This window comes from Kazachstania africana, chromosome 4, assembly GCF_000304475.1.
Source record: "Kazachstania africana CBS 2517 chromosome 4, complete genome".
In the NCBI taxonomy this organism is placed as follows: domain Eukaryota; kingdom Fungi; phylum Ascomycota; class Saccharomycetes; order Saccharomycetales; family Saccharomycetaceae; genus Kazachstania; species Kazachstania africana.
The window spans coordinates 660,444-682,004 of record NC_018943.1 but is presented as its reverse complement, the minus strand read 5'-3'; the positions used below and the strand labels follow the sequence as shown (position 1 = coordinate 682,004).

General features: G+C 35.5%; 11 protein-coding genes across 11 annotated transcripts; 6 read left to right on the top strand and 5 right to left on the bottom strand.

The window, feature by feature from the left end:
* Positions 1-58: 58 nt before the first annotated feature.
* On the bottom strand, positions 59-1,762 carry PAP1 (polynucleotide adenylyltransferase PAP1; the record flags this gene model as incomplete). The annotated part of the gene is made up of 1 exon (XM_003957081.1): positions 59-1,762. One exon carries the CDS (start codon positions 1,760-1,762, stop codon positions 59-61), a length of 1,704 nt encoding a protein of 567 aa, XP_003957130.1.
* Positions 1,763-2,528: 766 nt separating this feature from the next.
* Positions 2,529-4,628, top strand: VPS1 (dynamin-like GTPase VPS1; the record flags this gene model as incomplete). Its single annotated transcript, XM_003957080.1, has 1 exon — positions 2,529-4,628. The coding sequence occupies one exon, from the start codon at positions 2,529-2,531 to the stop codon at positions 4,626-4,628; it is 2,100 nt and encodes a 699-aa protein (XP_003957129.1).
* Positions 4,629-4,898: 270 nt separating this feature from the next.
* MET14 (adenylyl-sulfate kinase) lies at positions 4,899-5,495 on the top strand (the record flags this gene model as incomplete). Its single annotated transcript, XM_003957079.1, has 1 exon — positions 4,899-5,495. The coding sequence occupies one exon, from the start codon at positions 4,899-4,901 to the stop codon at positions 5,493-5,495; it is 597 nt and encodes a 198-aa protein (XP_003957128.1).
* A 58-nt stretch (positions 5,496-5,553) lies between these two features.
* Positions 5,554-6,316, bottom strand: DID4 (ESCRT-III subunit protein DID4; the record flags this gene model as incomplete). The annotated part of the gene is made up of 2 exons (XM_003957078.1): positions 5,554-6,186; positions 6,257-6,316. 2 exons carry the CDS (start codon positions 6,314-6,316, stop codon positions 5,554-5,556), a joined length of 693 nt encoding a protein of 230 aa, XP_003957127.1.
* Positions 6,317-6,704: 388 nt separating this feature from the next.
* On the top strand, positions 6,705-7,391 carry KAFR0D03430 (PITH domain-containing protein; the record flags this gene model as incomplete). Its single annotated transcript, XM_003957077.1, has 1 exon — positions 6,705-7,391. The coding sequence occupies one exon, from the start codon at positions 6,705-6,707 to the stop codon at positions 7,389-7,391; it is 687 nt and encodes a 228-aa protein (XP_003957126.1).
* A 158-nt stretch (positions 7,392-7,549) lies between these two features.
* Positions 7,550-8,371, top strand: KAFR0D03420 (bZIP transcription factor; the record flags this gene model as incomplete). The annotated part of the gene is made up of 1 exon (XM_003957076.1): positions 7,550-8,371. One exon carries the CDS (start codon positions 7,550-7,552, stop codon positions 8,369-8,371), a length of 822 nt encoding a protein of 273 aa, XP_003957125.1.
* A 178-nt stretch (positions 8,372-8,549) lies between these two features.
* On the top strand, positions 8,550-9,791 carry CUE2 (Cue2p; the record flags this gene model as incomplete). The annotated part of the gene is made up of 1 exon (XM_003957075.1): positions 8,550-9,791. The coding sequence occupies one exon, from the start codon at positions 8,550-8,552 to the stop codon at positions 9,789-9,791; it is 1,242 nt and encodes a 413-aa protein (XP_003957124.1).
* Positions 9,792-9,928: 137 nt separating this feature from the next.
* MIF2 (Mif2p) lies at positions 9,929-11,569 on the top strand (the record flags this gene model as incomplete). The annotated part of the gene is made up of 1 exon (XM_003957074.1): positions 9,929-11,569. One exon carries the CDS (start codon positions 9,929-9,931, stop codon positions 11,567-11,569), a length of 1,641 nt encoding a protein of 546 aa, XP_003957123.1.
* A 143-nt stretch (positions 11,570-11,712) lies between these two features.
* KAFR0D03390 (STE20 family serine/threonine-protein kinase) lies at positions 11,713-14,109 on the bottom strand (the record flags this gene model as incomplete). Its single annotated transcript, XM_003957073.1, has 1 exon — positions 11,713-14,109. One exon carries the CDS (start codon positions 14,107-14,109, stop codon positions 11,713-11,715), a length of 2,397 nt encoding a protein of 798 aa, XP_003957122.1.
* A 526-nt stretch (positions 14,110-14,635) lies between these two features.
* Positions 14,636-18,967, bottom strand: UFD4 (putative ubiquitin-protein ligase UFD4; the record flags this gene model as incomplete). Its single annotated transcript, XM_003957072.1, has 1 exon — positions 14,636-18,967. The coding sequence occupies one exon, from the start codon at positions 18,965-18,967 to the stop codon at positions 14,636-14,638; it is 4,332 nt and encodes a 1,443-aa protein (XP_003957121.1).
* A 456-nt stretch (positions 18,968-19,423) lies between these two features.
* On the bottom strand, positions 19,424-20,743 carry KAFR0D03370 (TLC domain-containing protein; the record flags this gene model as incomplete). Its single annotated transcript, XM_003957071.1, has 1 exon — positions 19,424-20,743. One exon carries the CDS (start codon positions 20,741-20,743, stop codon positions 19,424-19,426), a length of 1,320 nt encoding a protein of 439 aa, XP_003957120.1.
* Positions 20,744-21,561: the final 818 nt, after the last annotated feature.

Here is a 21,561-nt window from a genome sequence, read left to right as displayed (position 1 = left end):
CGTAATTTATACAAGTATAAAATTATTAATATAAGGTCATTTTGTGGTACGACGACAATTATGCAGCTGTGGTTGTGGCAGTATTAGTCATTGGTGTATCCGTGGTACCTGCTTTTGGTCTCTTCGCAAGATCTGCACTTGGTTCGTTCTTCTTTCTTTTACTTTTCTTCTTAACGGGTCTAGTTTCATTTTCACCATATACATCATCCGGTAAATCGTATAATTTAACGTACCTTATAACTAATGAATATGAGTCAGAATTTTGATAATCCTCATTGAAATTACGACATAAATTGAAAAATTCCGTACATGGAACATGAATATCGACTTTTTCTTTCTTGTCTTCCACATTAACGTCAAGACCAATGTACATTGTTGTTAAATATAATTTTGATTTATCTTTAATATCTTCGTTATCTTTATTTTCATCTGTCACTCTTGTCAATTTTTTCAAAGAACCTTCTGTCTTATGGGATCCATAATTTTGTAGGATTGATTTGCATTCATCTTCATTTGAATAACAATAAATTGTTTCAAAAGGTTTTATGAAAGGATGAGCAATTTTAATACCGGATAGTGCTTCTAATTTCAGTACTAATAATCTCACTTTACTTTCCACTAACCCACTCCATTTTAAATGTTCTTCATCACTTGCCCTTGTTGATGCAGTAATTGTTAAATAAAATTTATACTTGTAAAAAAATTCATGTTTATTGAATAAATCAGACCACGATTTTTTACTTGAGAAGATATCATTTGTGATTTGAATACCTCTTGAAAATTCTTCTAATATGACTTTTTTAGTGGAATCTGTAATATTATGAGTTGCACACATTGAAGGATATGCAGGTGTAATTACGGGCATTCTATGAGATCTATCCTGTGCATAAATTTTTGGATTCCATACTCTAACTTGTAAAGGACCATCTTCTATAGGTTTTAATACTACAGGTTGCGGCCATTTCCATTCTGATAATATTTTGAAAAATCTATTTAATATGACTGCGCTACAAGCGTTTGGATATAACTGACAAATTCTTGCCACTAACATTGCCCATGCAACACCACCGGGGAACCCGAAAACGTTAGCATAAACTGCTCTATTTTGTGCCCATAATTTGATAGCTCTTAAAGCTATTCTAAATACAATAGGTTTTGGTACTAGTTCTAAAATTTCATCCGTAACTCTTGTACCATTAAGAGCTCTTAAATCTTTTTCATCGACATTTCTAAGTAAGTTATTATCACTTAAGACTAAGCTTTCAGGAACTTGAGCAATATCTAATTTAGCACAAAGTAAATCGATGGAAATACCACGTAATTTAATTTTAATGACTGGAACAAAAGCGTCTGGAACGGGGGCAATTTCATCTAGTTCACTTCTTTCTCTTAAAAGTGAGTCGAATTCAGTAAAGAAATCTTCTCTTGAGACATGTTTTGGTACTACGACCAAAGTATCAATATCACTACCAGGACCATGAACACCTAATCTATAAGAACCAAAAGTGAAGATTTTCCCACCTGCATCCTTTGCCATACCATCAGACATATTTTTCTTTTTGGAAACATTAAACACAAAACGTTGAGCGAGTTCTTGTAGGAGTTTTAACACTTCCACTCTATTTGCTGTTTCCTTTTCAGTTTCAAAAGAGTTATTTCTTTTCAATTCCTGAATGAGTCCATCATTCAATTTATTCTCTGCTGCAGTTGGACCAGCTGTAGAAACTGGACCTGTGATACCGTAGACCTTCTGATAATTCATGGGGGAGCGCCGAGTCTTGTTTGGTTCTACTAAAGTAATATAAGTTTACAAAGCTCTCTCCCTCTTCTTTATAATACGTTTTTTAAATCTTAGTTTTTTTTTTTGCTGGTTTCTTCAATTTTGGAGACGCGCGCGTTTCGAAATTGAATCTTTTGGGCTGTGAGAGTATCGGATTAATTAATTGAATAGAGAGAGATTTTGATTATATAAATGAGTGGAATATTTGCAAAAGAAGAAGAGGTATTGCTTCATACTCTTATTTATCCTATTCTCTGGGCGGAAATGTATACATTTGGCGGCGGTTTGATCGTTGCTGGTTTTGTTTGCGCGTTGGCGCTGAGACCGCACAAGAGGGTCTGTCAGGGTCATCACGAAGAGGCCATGAAGAGTGCTGGAGGGGCATGGCGCTCGCCTGGCAGCTCTCTGTTGACTTGCCGCCCAAGCCAAAGAAAAATGAGAGACGCATCCCCCCAACCCAACGCCACCGGGGCAAGTCGCAACAAACGCCGCTGCCGCCGTCGTCGAGCTGGCCATTGGCACATTGCCGCCGATGGGTGGGTGTTTGTCACGTGTATGCAATGACAACCGGGTAATGGCTCTTTCACATTTTTCTTTGGCTTGGGCGCCCCGACGGACAATTTTCACTTTCTCAACCGGAGAGACATTTATAAAAGGAGAAACTGGAAAACACAAGAGATTTAACAGTTTGGAAAAGTCATCTTGTGATACATATAGAACAAGTGAAACAACATAAGAGCCTTACGAAATGGATGAACATTTGATTGCTACCATCAATAAATTGCAAGACGCTTTGGCACCTTTGGGAGGAGGCTCGCAATCGCCTATTGATTTGCCACAAATAACAGTCGTGGGTTCACAATCTTCTGGTAAGTCTTCTGTCTTAGAAAATATCGTCGGAAGAGACTTCTTACCAAGAGGTACTGGTATTGTCACTAGAAGACCTTTGGTATTACAATTAATCAACAGAAGGAGAAAAAAGGACGATAGTAACAAGTCAAATCTTACAGATGAATTATTGGATTTAAATATCGATGATAAGAAAAAGGAAGATGGTAAATCACAAAGTGAAGATAACGCTGAAGAATGGGGGGAATTTTTACATTTACCAGGTAAGAAAATTTATAATTTTAATGAAATTAGACAAGAAATTGTTAAAGAAACTGAAAAAGTCACAGGTGTTAATGCTGGTATCTCCCCGGTTCCAATTAATCTAAGAATCTATTCTCCTTACGTCTTAACGTTAACTTTAGTCGATTTACCAGGTTTAACAAAAGTTCCCGTAGGTGATCAACCTCCTGATATTGAAAAACAAATTAAAGATATGCTTTTAAAATATATCTCAAAGCCAAATGCAATTATTCTGTCTGTCAATGCAGCAAATACTGACTTGGCAAACAGTGATGGTCTAAAATTAGCAAGAGAAGTGGATCCTGAAGGTACAAGAACCATTGGTGTCTTAACTAAAGTCGATCTTATGGATCAAGGTACAGATGTCATTGATATCTTAGCAGGTAGAGTAATTCCATTAAGATATGGTTACATCCCAGTGATTAATAGAGGTCAAAAAGATATTGAAAAAAATAAAACCATTAGAGATGCTTTAAGAGATGAAAAAAAATTCTTTGAAGAACATCCATCTTACAGTTCAAAAGCACATTATTGCGGTACACCATATTTAGCCAAAAAATTAAATTCAATTCTTTTACACCATATCAGACAGACTTTACCAGATATTAAAGCCAAAATTGAAGCAACTTTGAAAAAATATCAACAAGAATTGTATAATTTAGGCCCAGAAACAATGGATTCTTCAAATTCAATTGTATTAAGTATGATTACTGATTTCTCTAATGAATACGGTGGTATTCTCGATGGTGAGGCTAAAGAATTATCAAGTCAAGAACTTTCTGGTGGTGCAAGAGTTTCATTTGTCTTCCACGAAGTCTTCAAGAATGGTATCGATTCATTAGATCCATTCGATCAAATTAAAGATTCTGATATTAGAACAATTATGTATAATAGTTCAGGTGCTGCCCCATCATTATTTGTTGGCACAGAAGCTTTTGAAGTATTAGTTAAACAACAAATTAAAAGATTTGAAGAACCTTCATTACGTTTAGTCAATTTAATCTTTGATGAATTAGTACGTATGTTAAAACAAATCATTACTCAACCAAAATATTCAAGGTATCCAGCATTAAGAGAAGCAATTTCAAATGAATTTATCGAATTCTTAAAAGAATCAATCATTCCAACAAATCAATTCGTTACAGATATAATCGATTCCGAACAAACTTATATTAATACTGCACACCCTGATTTACTGAAAGGTTCTCAAGCAATGGCAATGGTTCAAGAAAAATTACATCCACAACCACAAGTGATGCTTGACCCAAAGACAGGTAAACCGTTACCAAGTAAACAACCACAACCTGTTTCTGCTACAGCTTCCATGGAAGAAAAATCGGGTTTCTTTGGTGGATTCTTTACAAGTAAAAATAAGAAGAAATTGGCCGCTTTAGAATCACCACCAACTATCTTAAAGGCTACGGGACAAATGACTGAAAGAGAAACTATGGAAACTGAGGTAATCAAACTCTTAATCAATAGTTACTTCACCATCGTTAAGAGAACCATTGCTGATATTATACCTAAGGCGTTGATGCTGAAGTTAATCATTAGAAGTAGAAATGATATCCAAAAGAGATTGTTAGAAAAGTTATACAATACAAAGGACATCGAAGAATTAACTAGAGAGAATGATATTACCATTCAAAGAAGAAAAGAATGTCAGAAAATGGTCGAAATCTTGAGGCATGCAAGTGACATTGTTTCAAGCGTTTGATAAAGTGACAACAGCAAACTTAAATAATGTCAACTCTTATATATTAGATACAATCCCAATTCTATAAATTTTTCTGAAACCTTACAATCTCACGTGAAAAATTGATATATTTACCGTAAGTTAAACACGGCAAAAAAATTATAATGAGAAAGCCACACATAATAATGTAAGTACTGTGAAACTGGTGCATAATTGGAATCTATATAAGTGACTGTTCATATATTAAAAGATGGTCTCTGCATTTGATTCCTAAAAAGCTCGACGATCAAAATGGCCACTAATATTACATGGCATCCAAATTTAACTTACGATGAACGTAAAAATCTAAGAAAACAAGAAGGCTGTACAATCTGGCTAACTGGGCTAAGTGCCTCAGGTAAGAGTACAATCGCTTGTGCATTGGAACAATTACTTTTAGAAAAGGGAATTGGTGCCTACAGATTGGATGGTGATAATATAAGGTTCGGATTGAATAAAGATTTAGGGTTCAGTGCTGAAGATCGTAATGAAAATATTAGAAGAGTCAGTGAAGTCTCTAAACTTTTTGCCGATTCTTGTATGATTTCAATCACATCATTCATTTCACCATACATTGAAGATAGAAGCAGGGCTAGAGAATTACATGCCAAAGATGGATTGAAATTTATTGAGGTCTTCGTTGATGTGCCAATTGAAGTGGCAGAACAGAGAGATCCAAAAGGGTTGTATAAGAAGGCAAGAGAAGGTGCCATAAAAGAGTTTACAGGTATCTCTGCGCCTTATGAAGCACCTGAAGCACCTGAATTACATTTGAGAACAGATTTGAAAACTGTTGAAGAATGTACATTGATTATTTATGAATATTTATTGAGAGAAAAGATTATTTGATAAAGTTAAGATATATGGTATATAAATTTATACACATGGAGACATAGAAATCCCATACTTACTGTTTCTTCAAACTGTTTAATCTTGCTTGCAACTGGTCATCGTCATCATTTGATTCTGCAATCAATTGTTCAGAATTTTTCGACTCTTTCATTTCATTACCCAAGCCTAATTCATGGTTTGGAGTAGTGTTTAATTTTGAGGATAAATCAATATCAATTTCGTCCAAAATTTTATTTATAATTTCATCAGCTTCCTCATCTTCATTCTCTAACTCGTCTTCATCTTCCATCACATCATCGATAGATTCATTGATAAATTCTTGCTTTTGATTCATCAAATCATTTTGTCTTTCAAAATCCATAGTAATCTTTTGTAATTGAGGTAAGTTAATTGATTTATTCATAAATCTCAACACATTATTTGCTTCAATGACTGATTTATTCATTTGTTCATTAGTCTTTATAGTTTGAATACGTAATGAAATTGTATTCAGTTTTGTTTGTAAATTATTGAATTTTGTGACATTCTTTCTTGTTCTAATCAAATCCTTAGACTGTATCTTTGCAGCACTCACCTTATTCGTCTTTACCGATTTCTTAATTTCTGTCAATAGTCTCTTTTCCTGCTGCTCTAATTTCCTTTTCTCCCTTTCAATCTCTCTCTGGGTCTTATCCAAAGCTCTTTGATTCTATAAAAGTGTGCACAGGGTTAGTAATTGAAACTTATTATCTTATCCTAAATGAAGGCAAATAACATACTTTCCTTAGTCTCTCCTGTAGTGTAGGTGGTTTACCAAACATCCATTCAAATAAACTCATCCTATTCGATTGTTCTCGGTAGCTTCACCCTCTTAACTGTTCTTAATACAAATGACTTCATACTCTCCTTCATACCATATATTAAGAGAGGCTTCGGCTTCTTCTGATAACTACTTTGGCAATGCTGTTTGAACATCACCATGCACGACTATCAAATTGATATTACAAGAGGCGTTGTCACTATTAAAACTCACATCCTCATCAACTGATTGTACTCTTCATGGTGGCATACATAGATATATATACACTTCAAGTTACATTTCCGTTGTGTCTCTTTTATCTTGAACAACGCTAGCCCTGTATTTCAAGTGAAGAATTCTTTCCGGTTTTCACTTGACCAGTTCTCATTCGATGACGAAGTTTCTGTTGACAAACCTGGGCCTCAGTAATGTCTCATCACTGTGAACACGAACATCACGATCATCGTCATGATCACACCCCACCTGCAACAACGTATGCAACACAGTCTCTTTTTGAAGTGATAGATACACCCAAGATCAAGGTGCTGAATGGTATTCCAATCAATGGCCAGGGTGCCAATGTATTCATAAAGGCTCAAAATGAAAGAGCTGACACAACACGTTATCTGCAATCTGATACAGACTGTCAAATCGTCATACATATTCCATTTCTATCATCCTGCAAATTGTATTCCATGATTATAAGAGCAAATAACGAGCTTGATGATGAGGAATTCAGTATTCCCAAAGAAATATACGTTTACAAGAATTTTAACAAGGTTTTAAATTTTGATAGCGTTAATAAGACAAAGAATGATCTTCAATTAGTTTATCCATCTTTACAAAGAGATAAGGAAGACATCGAATTTCATTTACCAAAACTTAAATTCCAAAACACTGATTCAATAACTTTATTCATCAAGAATAACTGGTCACAGGACGAAGATTTGAACTGTAAAATTTTCTATATTGAAATCAGAGGGGAAATTAATAATCGATTAAAAAAATCCAACGAAACAAATGGATTCGCTGCAACTTCCTATGAAAGTAGAGCCAATCCATTGGACCACAAGCCATTAGAATCCAGTAACGGATTCATCAATCTTGGTATGTGAAAGGCATTAATAGTGTTTCTTCTATATATATATATCAAATGAGACAGCCCTTCCGAAAAAGCAAAAAAAAAAATTAAGTTAATGGAATATTTCTTAGTAAGATAGCTAAAATTAATAACACAGCAGAAGATAGTAACAGATATATAGAATTACGCAGGATGGAATACAATGATCAGCCTGATCTCTTAGCATTTTTGCAAGAGCAAGAACAACTACGTCTACCAACTATGGATTTCAATGCTCACACTCTTTCAGCTACAGGAGGTAATGTTACTGGGTCTTCACCTCATTCTGATACGAGTACATTGATAGAGTTGGAAAAATTGAAGAATTTTACTGATGTATCGACTGAGCATATCAATAATATTATTACAAGTAATAACAACACTGGAAGTCTTCTATTATTAAGCTCTAATGACGATCAGCCAGTGTCTAAAGAAGAAGAATTAGAGAAGAAGAGGAAACAGAATAGAATGGCACAGAAGGCATTTCGTGAAAGAAAAGAAGCAAAGATAAAGGAGTTACAGAACAGATTGGCTACTACTCAAGAGGATAATGAGAAACTAATGAACGAAATTAAAGTTCTAAAAGAATTCAATTTAAAGATTAACTTCGAGAATAATAAATTGTTGTTGAAACAGAAGGAAATACAAAATAATACCTGTGGCATGACCACTGATCAATATGATACAAAGTTCTCGTTCCCTACTCAGGACCAATTCTTCGCTAATATGTTAAATGGTACTGTCCGCGATCAATCCAATTTGAAAAGCGTAGACTATATGGACAGCGACGGAAACAGGTTGCTGACTATACCGGCAGTCTGGGAATATCTAAACAGTTTGACTAACTATTTTGATATCGATATTCCTAATGTCATGGAAAATTTGAAAGGTCATGAACAATGCAATGGTTTTGGTGCAGCTTATAAAAAATCACTAATCGATAGATTAGTTCAGGAAGCTCTTGAACAATTTTAAAATGACAAAATTTATACATTCAATTAAGTACATATATAAACTTCGTTTACGTCTTTAAATTCTTTTGGGTTATTATACAACACAATTTACATTCATCACTTCGCATTAAATTTTGAAAAGATTCGAGCCACTTAATTATGATAGACGGCATATTCGAAAAGTACACCATGAATCAAGAATGAGTGCTAACAGGGACCATGAACTGTCGCTACTGCGAGAAATGTTCCCTGAATCGTCTATTGCTAGTCTCAATAATGCATTAGCCAGTGCCAACAATGATTTAGAATTAGCTTTATCGATTTTGTTGAGTGAATCAAATCAGGACGAAGAAGAATTTCTACATAAAGACCCACTAATAGAACTATATGACATACTTCCAGAATTACAACACGATGTTATAAGAAAATACTACACTCAAAATAATGAAAGCGTCCCAGAAACTATTGACGCTTTGTTAAATCAACAGAACCATGGTGAAAATTCCAATAAAAACAATGCTTGGCATACAAAACCGAAATTAGAAGAAATAATACATTTTACTAATGTTGATGATTCTGTAGCAAGGAAGTTATTTTTCAAAAATTCAATGAATGTTATTGCTACTATCGTATACATCATCAATAATAAAATTAACGTAAATTTGGTAGAAAATAAAACGATCGCGAAACCAGTCCAAGGGCAAAAAATAGGTGGAAGAGTACAATTTGGTCATGGTTTGGCACATGCTGCATTTCCTGCAAGTACAAAGCCCAACTGTCAACCGAAACCATATAGTAATGAGAATGTAAAATGCAATTTTATTTACAACGAACAAGCTCCCGAGGTCATCGAATTAAATAAGATGCTCAATGAGAATCTTGAAATCAGAGAGATTAATCCCCATTTCCTGAAAAACTGCCTGGATTATTATAACGGCAATCTCACTAAAGTTCTGGATTTAGCTATCCTAATAATTGATAAAAAAGCAACCAAGCTTACATATAATCAAAAGAAATTATTTGAAGATGGCTTCCAGATTGTGGAACCCAGAAAATCAAGACGAGTCTATAATCACACCAATTCACGATTGTCACCAGTTTCCAAAAATGACGTTCAGTTGGAAAACAAGATTTTTGAGACATATACGCTGGATTTCCATGGGTACTTACCACAGCAAGCTGTCTCAGAGTTGGACAAAGCATTAAACATTTGGTGGGATTATGAAATGAGCCAAAGAGAATTAAATTCGAAAAATTTGAATGGTACTAATGCATGCTGTGTTAAGTCATTGAGAGTCATTACAGGTAGAGGACTTCATTCATTGAACGGTATTTCTAAAGTTAGACAAAAGGTCCAAAAACATATTGATTCGCTGAATTTTGTCTATTGGGAAGAGCCATCGTACTTCATCATTTATGGTAAGAAGATATCATCCAAATAAAGCTTGCGCGCATTTCTTATATTTACGCGAATTGTAATATTAGAGGAGGCATTACATATAGACTGCAATTGTATAATTAATAGAGAAACATAGCAATAACTTCAGAAATAACTACATAATCTACGCACTTCCTGATTATGGATTACATGAATCTAGGTGTAAAGTCTAGAAAGACTGGACTGCGAGTTAAAAATGATATAAATAAGGATGAGTTCTCCATGGAAAGAATTGATGACTTTTTCAATGATGATAATGATAAGGACAAATTGGACAGAACTCCCGGGACTGCTACAAGAAAATGGAATCGATCAGGATTATCTTCACCTCATATATTCTCACCTGAAGTTCTAAATTCCAAGAGATCGTCTTTACTAAGTCATTCCTCAGTAAGAAATGATCCGGAACCATTTCTCGATGATAATGAAGCTCAATTGGATCTTCTCCAGCCAATTTTTGAAGAAGATATTAATAAAGAGGAAGACGAGGTCAACTCAAGGCAAACTCAATCTTACAATACAACTTACGATCTGCCAAATAAACCCAGGAATACGAAGAATCCTTACACAACGGACTACAAAGATGATATACCGGACCTAATTTCGGATGATGATACTACTATTGACAACACATACTTAAATACGTCAGATAATGCTCTTCTAGAAGAGGAAATTTCTGATAGTTACCTAAACGATGGTAGTACGAGCGATGAAGGTCCAAGCTCTGATAGTTCCGACAATGATGATAATAATGAAAGTGAGCTCAGTATTGTAAGCGAAGATGATCGAACATACATCCCCTCTGAGAACGAGGTTGACGAAGGGCACAACTCTGTAGCATTCGAAGAAGATGATATTTCGTCTGATGGCGAGGACTATCTTCTTGCTCAGAGAAATAATAATGCGGAAGCTATTGGGCACGATAATTCTGGATTGAGAAGATCCACTAGAGTGAAGGTTCCTCCTTTAGAGTACTGGAGAAATGAAAAGATCGTATATAAAAGAAACTCAGATAAGCCTGTGCTAGATATTGCAAAAATCATAACTTATGAAGAAGCTCCAAGAAAGAAGGCTTTATTGAGTTCCACGACAACCCCTTCCGCTCCTAGAATAAGGAGACCAATATTGAGTAAGAGGCAGGTAAGAATACGCAAAGTACCAGTTAAGAATAATTCAAATGCCACAATATTAAATAAAATCAATAATGGAGGGATGATTGAAGGAAAATGGTTGAAGGATGGCATGCTTAAATGTGATGTCAACATAGCAAAAGATAAGAATACAAAAGAAAATGAATTAATTGCTTTGGCCCCAAATGTTGCACAAATGGAAAAAACTAAAATTACGAAAGATGAGAAATATTCAATAGCAATTGCCTTCGATAAACATCGAGATACTTTTGCAAGCGGAATCTTAAAATTACCAATCGGTGGCAATAGGAATTCAAAAAACTCGTTCAGCACAGTCACCACTTTTTATGTTATAAATGGTGTGCTAGAAGTTGCATTGAATGGGACGAGGTTTGTTGTAATTGAAAACTGCTCATTTCAAATACCTGCTTTCAACGATTATGCTTTAAAAAATAAAGGAAACGATGAAGTAAAACTTTTCTTTGTACAAGTTACAGTAGGTCAGAGTTCGAATTCTGAAGAAACTAGGAACCTTACTAGTGATCCACTGTCAGAGCTATTCCCAACTTCTAATGTGAAATCATTTTCCATAGATAATAACACCAGGTTGTCTAAGGATCTTTTTCTTCCGAACTCCTCGAGTGATTCATGAAGTTATATAACTAAGTTACATGTTCTCAATAGATAACTGACTTTCAGGCAAAGACTACATACTAAAAAGTTAATTGTTACAAAATAACGAATATAAAAATAAACATATATCTATAAAACACTTTAAAATTCATCAAAAACACATTATCTACTCTCCGATCCTCCTTCACTTAATTTGTTTGCAAGTGAAAGCCTTACCAAAGGTGCTAGAGAGATGGTTGGCTCAGCGCATGCAACAACAAATTCATCAGCTAAAAGCTCTATCGCTGATGCACGCTCTTCTGGTTCCACTCTTAAACATCTATCCAGGAAGTTACTAAAGACATCGCTGAGGTTTTCTGGCTCCTTCAATTTTGGTGTTCCATTGGTGGCAATTAAATATAGCGCTTTCAATGGCGCCTCGTTCAAATATGGCGGTTCGCCTTCGATCATTTCAATAATCATGATGCCGAGAGACCAGATATCGACCTTTGGACCGTATTCTTTTCTTGAAACAACTTCAGGTGCCATCCAGTATGGTGTACCGACCATGGTTGTCCTGTTCAAGTCAATATCATTAATCTGTGCACAAAATCCAAAATCGGTTAGTTTTATGTCCCCTTTCATTGATAGTAGCACATTGTCAGATTTAATATCTCTATGAATGACACCTTTAGAATGCAAAAATTTCAGACCTTCCAAAGTTTCCCTACAAACTGCACCTATTTGACCTTCACTTAAAAGGCAATGTGTTACAACATCAGTCAAAGAACCACCCTCCATATACTCCATGACAATCCAAAGATTTCCTTTTGAAAGATGTGCATTGATGAAGTTAACAACGTTATTATGCCGGCTTTCCTTCATAACGATGATCTCGTTGAGAATTAACTCTTTCTTTGGCTGCTTTTCAAGATCCATCTGCTTTATAGCAACTAACTCATTGCTTTTAACCTGATTTGCCGTATAAACGCCGCCAGATGCACCTTGCCCAATCTTGGTGAGATTAGCATATTGCTTGGTAGGATCTTCAGGTGAACAGATTTCATCGATTCTCTTCATAAACATCCTCTTTCTCAATTCTTTTTCTTTTCTCTTCTCTTCCGATGCCCTTTCCCTCAAAATTACCTCATTATTACTACTAGTTCTATTGTTTTTATGGGTTGGAGATGAACTAGTGGGTGAAGACTGAGAAGAACTTGTTTCATGATTGGACTTAGAAGTTTGTATGCCTTGAGAGGACTGTGATACGTTTGCTTGAGAGGTCTTTTGTTCACTCCTTGGCTGAGATGCAATAGGTGGTTTCGGAGCCCGCCTAGATGGAATGAAGGCATTAGAAGATAGTTTGGGGGTACTTTCTATAAATTGTTTGTGGAGGTAGTGAGAAGATTCCTCATCTTTTATACTAAATGATGATTTCTTGGTAAAATAGGTCTCGATAACCTTGTCGCCAGGCTTCTGATCGGTAACATCCTGATAAAAACGGAAGACATTCACAACAGCTTGCATGTTCTGTTCTTGTTCACTTTTCGATATACCATTGGATATAAGGATTTTTTTCCATTCTTCAGGCAACCCCACATATTCTCCAGTTTTGCTATTCACGCCAACGTGATGTAAATGTTTGGCATTATATGGTGTCGAAATGCTGAAAGACGTATCTAAATTGGCTGGTGCTGTGTCTAGTTTTTTGAAATTCTGTACGAAGGAAGAGAATGCACCTTTAAAGCTACTACCGCTCTTTTTCTTTTCAGCCTTCACCTTTGTTGGACTTAGTAATATGTGCTTTTTCGGTAGTGATGGAGTAGAATGCTTCGGTGACACTGGTTTTGTTGGAGATGTAGATAAAATCTTGGGGAATGGTTTAGATAAGGAGCCTGTCTCAAGAATGGCCGGTGTGTGGCTAATGGTCGACTTTGCGAGAGGGTGTATTAGAACGGATGCATGATTATTATTTGGGGAACTGTTGCTATCGAAATACCTTAGAGATGAAGATTGTTGTAGACTGTTTGATAATTCGGTCGAATTAAAAATGCTGTCTGTAGTGGAAGGCGTTATTGTTAAAATGGTATTATTATGCTGATCTAAATGTGAATTTCGAACAGTGGAGTCGGTATTGTCAATTGAAAGTGAATTTTCTATCGTATTATTGTACATAGGCGTGCGATTTTCGTTGTTGTCATTATAGTCATCACTCGATGGTTGAAAATTAGAAAAACCATCTACTGAAGAGTCACTAGAGATTTTGCTGATCGCAGAAGAGGATGAAATTCTAGTAAATTGTATTGGGTCGTCTAGTTTTACAGGATTTGCTGTTATCTTTTGGTCATCCTTATCCACTGAAATGACGGCTTGAATAGCAGGATCCATCGATGCGTAGCCCCCAATTGAAAAAGAGCTTGTGTCGTCATCTAATTGGTTCGACATACTTGAAACGTGAGAGTTAGCAGACGTTTCTTCAGCGGTTGTTTCTGTTTCCATTTCCTGGATAGTATCATGAACACTTTTAGGAATATCGACACAGATTTTACTGTCGAAACCAAATAGTTCAGAGTCTGACATGGTTGAAAAGGTCTTGATCAGAGTATTTCTATCTAGACCTAATTGTAAATGTATGGTGCTACTTCCTAGCCCTCTTGACTAAGTTGCAGGGCTTTATGGCGTATATAAATGTGAATTCAAGCTTTACATTTACCACTTTGCATTGTTCAGATTTTGACAGAAAAAAGAAACAAGAATTTTTTCGACATGACCACCCGATTGTATCTCCCATATTGGGTAATCAGCTTCTCGATATTTACCAAATTAGGAAATTATGTCGGCATTAAATCATGCCATTGAAAAAGTATCGAAATTCCAAGAATGGCTTGATCCCAAAAGATATTTAAACAATATGCTCGTATTCCGAAATTCTTCCACTTGCGCAGACTGTAACTAAGCAACCAGTATTGGCATTTCCATCAAGGCAAACTTTCGGTTCATGATAAACACGGTTGCTCACACTTCGAAAAAGGACTGTATCACTTTTTTTTTCTTGCCTATATAACTATATCTAAAACGCCGTAGTGCAATATACATTTTTATCTACTCAAGAAAGTAGAAATGCCCCTGCACCTTCCTCCATGGCCTGCTTGATTCTTTTGTGCATGATTTCTTTACTGCTATATTTTGGAAGCTTTAGGTAGTTTGCACATGTCATTACGCTTGGCAAATATTGGTCGGGCTTTAGGTCGCCTTCTGCATGTTTTAACACCACAGTAAATTTAGGTTTCAGAGCCTTGAATCCTCCAAGTGGTAATTTTGGAGACCCTGTTAAAAACTGTAAGAATAAACGTTTTTCTTGGCGCGAGAAGTTGCTCATGATAGAAATCAAATCTGCTATCGCGGGAGAGCTCATCGTATATCCATGGTCTGCACTCATGCTGGTGTATAACAATTCAGGCGACCAGTCTTCTTTAACACTACCGAAAAGATCGATTAATTCAGAAGGTGACAAAATCAGTAGATTTTTATAGGGGAAAACTTTCGAAAACCCTCTCATAAATGACTCTACCTGGCTTTTTATCCCCTTTCCCATTAATTGTGAAAGAATTTGTCTTATATATTCATCTGCGTTAAATGCTTGCACATGAACTGACCTTCCATTTTCAATCAGCTCGATGTCGGTACCAGGCAGCACAAAGTTTAAATATAGCTGATCTATCACATCACTGTTGTCTTTGTTATCATGAACATATTTTAAAGAGTTTGCTACCTGGCTATCTAGCTCTTTCACAAGGTTTATACCATCGTCGATGTTGTTGAATAAGCTTGTTAAATTTCCATGTCTTGCCAAATGGTGAGCTACATGGAAAAATAACCTGTTAAAGCGGAAATCCAGTATTCTGTTGTCGATCATTGACCTTGCAGCAAACGTACCTAAATACTCAAAAAGATCTAGGATCTTCGAGGATTCCGCTTTACTCAAATCAATAGGATTAGGATACAATAAGTTTTCAACATATGTACTCTGTTCACTATCACTTTGAGGGGCGTAGCCGCTCTGTAACCACATATTGAGATTTTTCTTTGCAAATGCCTTTGAAATCATGGCATAGAACTCTAAAGTGGGACCTAGACCTGTACCAACTTCCTCTTGGTATTCAATTTCCAAGACGCTTGGACTAGATCCATATTTTTCTAAAATTTTCAGCCCAGTCAAAAACATTGTATCTCTTGATATTTTTAATTTGCGTCTTGACACACGACCCAGCTGGAGAAGTGGATTATCGCTGCTTAATTCCTTATCCATGCCAATCCTCGTTTTCCAAAACTGTATCAGTCTTCCATAACCATATGAAGTGCATTGTAAAAAGAAAATTCTTGTATCGAATGGAAAGAGGAAATGGAAATCAGCTGTTAAATACAAGCTCCAATCTGGAAGTATACCGCTGGCTACAATGAGCGGTTCCTCTAATTGTCTGTTTAATTTAGCACTCAGCTTTGGATTGATAAATAAATCTTTATTACCTAAGCAGTTCTCCAAAAATCTAAGTATAGTCATGATGTCTTCTGCAGGTACCTTTTCACTCCTATCAATCGTCCTTGAAGCATATGGATTTGAAGAAATTAAACTGTCATCAGCTGTGTTTTCTTTGATGACATCAGATGTGCCTTTAATTTTCTTGAATTTTATGACTTGTGGCTGATGCCACAGTTCCTTGATATCAATCTTGTCTCTGCTAAATATTTTAAACAAGGCGCCAAATATGGTTTCATCTTTTTCAATGGATTCACCGTTAAAGCTAAAAACAAAGTCCAAGTATTCTTGGTCATCAGTTTCTTCACCATCTCTAACAAAGTTTAGACCAGGAATAAGAGAATTAAAAAAACTTGCACGAGTGGCACGATGTTTTAAGAACTCAGCCAAAGCCCTAAAAGAAGCTACACAATGAATAACTACCATTACTGATGAAAGTGCTGGTAAAATTTTATCCTGGCCGATATCACCGTCATATTCAAGGTGGATTTTCATTTGCTTTCCTAGAGATGCCATTCCACTTTCTTCACCTTGTAAGCCTGACTCTACAACATTGAAGGAATCGACTCTAGTTAAAGCAGTCTGCAATATACTAACTAGATTAGAAAGTCGATCTCCAAATACATCCATCATTGCCTTTTTAGAAATCATGTTATTTTCTCCAACCTTTTGAATGTGATTCACCAAAGACGACGCTAAACCAGTAGTTATAAATTCAAACCCAGAAATCGTGAAAGTGTCACGGAAAATGCAACTATCCACTGATTTCCAGAAATCGTACAAATTATCGTATGATTGATCATTTAACTCTACGTATTTCAAAGAATCTGCAATCAAAGTAATCTCTCGCAAGTCTTTATTGTCTGTCACTTTCGATTTATTAAACAGATCTCTTAAATTACAACATAAATGTGATATATTATCACTTACTTCTTCAGGCGCCAAATTCCTGAATATATCGAATTTGATCTTTTTTGGTTTAACCTCATTAGGAACATCAAAATCTGCTCCAATTAAATCATAATCATCATCATCCTCTTCCTCTTCAGAATCACTCATAGAATTGTGATTCTTTATAAATTTAGGAGCATTAACTCCGATTACATGTTCCCCTGCAGATCTAATGTTAGTCTTTTCAAAATAACCATTGATTGAATTGACCAAGTCAAAAATTCCTTCACGTTTTAACTCTGTCAGGAAAGTATCTCCAAATCTGTCACACAGACTACTGATTAAAGATAACAAAGCCGCTAATAGAATCCCAATTTCTAAAGAATGAGAAGATCCTGTGTCTAAAGTAGACTTATTCTGCGCCAAAGCAGATCCTATTAATTTGAGCAAATGCTTATCAACCTTTGGCAAGATATCAGGATTCATATACGTAACAATTCTAATGAGTGCGACGGAAACATAGTGACGTATACTGAAGTCAATGGTATTCATATAAATCTCTATAAGGAGGGGGATCAGTTTCTCGATCAAAATAATAAGTTTTTCGGTGACGAGAAGTTGTACCTCATTTTCTGTTGATTTTTTTGTTAATAAAGTGTCCTGTCCAGAGGGAAATAATGAGGTAATGAAACGGGCAACGCTATGCAGGAGATCCTTTGGGACAAACATGATGCACTCATGTAATGCAGTATTTTTGGTTTTACCATATTGCTGTAAACATTCATTGAAAACCTTTGTCAGGTCAATTGTTTCCATCAAAGTGTTCGATAATTGAGGACTCACCCCAACCAAGACTGAGAGACAGTCAAAACATTTTATTTTGGTATCAGATGATGATTCTTTGCTCGAAATTATTCCAGCCAAGCGTTCCAAAACATCTTGCGTAAACAGTGTTTCGAACATATAAGAGCTTTTGAAACTTCCACAAACACTATATATGACTGAAAGAGTTTTTTTTAAAACGGTTTCATCAGTAGTGTTGCAAAATACAGGCTTCAGGATGATGAAAACATCTTCTATGGTACTGAAATCACTTGGTTCAATGCGGGCACATGCGTTGGAAACGATAGATATGGCTTTCCTCTGTGCATGGATGGTAAAAAAGTCTAAATATTGTAGATATGAGGATAATTTGCCTACATGCAATATATCCTTACCATGTATTCTAGAAATAAATTCCAAAGTTTCCAATACTTGCTCTGCTAAGTCGATATAATTGATTTCCGACAATTTATGCTGCAAAGCAGGTATCATATCCATATCTACAGCAAGTGATATACTCTCCGGATTGACCTCAAATAAATTATACATGCATCTACACGCTTGCATTTGTAGTTCTGACTCGTCCTGTAGAACCATGCAAGTTAGAATTTTTATTAAACTTTTCAATAGTCTTTCAATTGGGAAGACTCTATCTATGACAATTTGATTAGCCATTAATAAATGTTCGGATAATTCACTTAAACTCTCCATTGCAATATAGGGATCTTCATTGGCATTAGAAACATTATCAACTAGCTTGGAAATCCTGTTGTCTCTTCCACCCATAGGACCATCCCTTGGTCTTCTACCACCTAACATGTTTAGTAATTCTGGTATAACCTCTGATAAATTGACATTTTGACGATCACCTTGTTGTACATTTCTTAGATTGTTTAAAAATGTCTGTGAATTGAAAGTCCCTCTGAATGCAGACTCTTCCTCATCACTATCATGTTCGTGTTCAGCTTCTTGATGTATGGCATCTTCGTCTTGACTATCTGTAATGCTATCAGGGCGATGATCAAAGGCATCATCATATGAATCTTCATGGTCATGACTGTAGTAAGTATGTTCTTCGTTACTGGAAGATAAATGGTCACTTTCTGGATCATAGTACTGCTCATCTTCACTGTGATCATCCATTATATAGTCATCTGTTTCATTTCCAAAGTCATTATCGCTACTCATGATGGAGAAAGGAAAGTGAAAGAAATTGGTATTAGACTTGATACTCTCAACAAAAAAGATTAAAAATAAGTTTAATAGGGATTTTAAAGTGGAAATTTATGATTTAAACTTAATCAGTGTTGTAAAATAGATAATAGCAGAAGTATGATTATTATCCTTATATGATAAATATATAATGTACTCAATTTAAATTTTTTTCTCTTTTTTCCTAAGATGAAATATATGTGTATATATATCTATGTATTGTCGGGATAAGAAAAAAGAGTAAAAGGTGGTGAAGAACATCAGTACATGATGCCAAGCATATAAGATGAAAGAAAGCACTCTAAGTTGATGAGGATAACTTGAAATAATACTTGCTTAACAGCTATAGGATTGTTATTTTTCATTTTGTCTAAGTTGACAAAATAAAATAAAAAAAGATATATAAGATTACAAACTTTGAATTTTTCCTTTTTATTCCTCCTTCTTAGTTTCTACGATGAGAGTAGTAGCATCTTCAGTGGCACTACTAGTTTCATCCGAAGCACTGTCATCATTAGATTCGTTGTCACTTCTTGTGTCTTCAGTGATACCTTTCCAAACCATTCTATAAAGAATTCTGAAGATCAAGAATAACCAGTATAGATTTAAGATTTGTAAAGCGGACATCAACACTATTACAAAAGGTTGTGAAATCCAACATTTGTACTGTTGTGTAGCGAAATTCAAAGTATAGTCACCAACTGTACGGAATTCAGTGATAACTGACCAAAGGATTTTAAGGTTAATATAATGACGTAAATAAATCCAGGTGACGACAAATATAAAGAAAATTGGGGGGGTTAATACCGAATCTAAGTAGTTAGCAGTCTTTGAAAATGAAAGTAGAAGGTCGGAGATGTCCATTGTAATATAGACTGCTAAGCCAATCTTCGTGAAATGGAAAGTATAGGATAACCAAATTAATAATAGAGTGTCAATATGATGGAAAACCATTTCTTTATGGTCCTTTCTTGGCTTTTCTAATTGTAACACAAGGACGCAAGATTGTTGAGCCCAAAATGCAGCTTGACCTAAATAAAACAATTTAAATAGGTACGGGATGGTAATATCTGGATAAGTTTTGTACATTGTATCAGTTCTAAATAACCAAAGATCTGAATGATACATTACGTACAGGCCGAATGGACTGGAAAATCCATAATAGATGATATAAAAAGTTTGTTCTCTAATTCTATTACTTCTATGTCTTGAAGTGACATTTAGTAGTTTTGGTAATGGACGAATGACAATGTCTAATAAAAATTCACGTAAGAAAGTGAAAAAGATCATATAATAGAAGACAAAAGTTAAATCTTTAATACCTTTGGCGTACGAATCAGTGTCATCAATTTGGTATGATATTGCCACAAACATATGTAATGGATTTGTTTCAGTTAAATTTCCAGATGTAAAATATGCACTATAAACTGCTATTAATATTATTAATGGAGTAATCCAAGTATGACGATAATTCATTTCTCTAAATGATAACCAAATTTTTTTGATCAGATCTAAATCATTTTTAGTTACTTCAGATAATTTTTGCATTCTTTGTTGAGCAGCGGTTCTAGATTCTTTTGATTCGAACATCGTACCTAGACCTGGGACAGTGTCACCTAAATCGATTCTGCCGACAGATGATGCACGTCTTGGTCTCGACCTTACTTTGAGGTTATTGTTGCCACTGCTGGAGCTGCTGTTGCTGCCGGAGCTATGAGTAAGTGAAAAACGATTTTTTGAAGGACTCATCATTTTTGGTTTGTTTTCTTGTTGAAATGACAGGTTATAGTAGTGAGGCTATTCAGTTAAATCTTTTTCCTTTATATATATATATTCTAGCAAAAAAAACAACAGGGAAAGTAGAAGTAAAGATATCAAAAGTGGGACGGTATTAATCCAAAATGAGTGAAGAACAGAGCAGACGTAGAAGTAGCTGGTGTTGTGGGTAGTATTGTGCAGTTGATATGTTTATACGTGCAGACATATGTATGATTCCTCTAAGAAAAAAAAAAAAAAAAAAAACTGTTTCATGCCTCGAGGATCAGGACGGGAAAAGAAAGAGAAAAAAGAACTTTGGCGTCTTTTCGAAGGAGAGAAATTTTGACTGGGCAAAATCAAAGAGGCCGCCCGGCTGGGTGACGTAGGAATAGAGAGAGAGAGATAGAGAGAGAAAACGAAAGAGAAAACGGTGCAAAATTTCGTTTTTCCACGGAATGGAAAACACGGAAGCGAAAAAAAAAAAATTACAGAAACGTGAGCCGCCGTCATTTTTCCTTGCATGACGAAAAAAAGGAGGGAGAGACAGATTCCTTATTGCGGCTCACAGCGTATTATCGTTGTTGGTGGCGCTCTTAGTGTTGACATTGGCTGCTACTGTCTCTCCCAAACATCCGAAGATGGCATGACGCCAGCGCTCTTGAGGAACACGACTCCCTATCTTGAATATGGAAGATCGTAAGATTTGTACGTAGCTGCGGTATCTACCATTACCAAATTCATTCTAGTCCATTCTAAAAACTCTCGATAGTTAGAGAGGCTCATGCTGACTTCTAAAAAAAATCAGCTTAGCT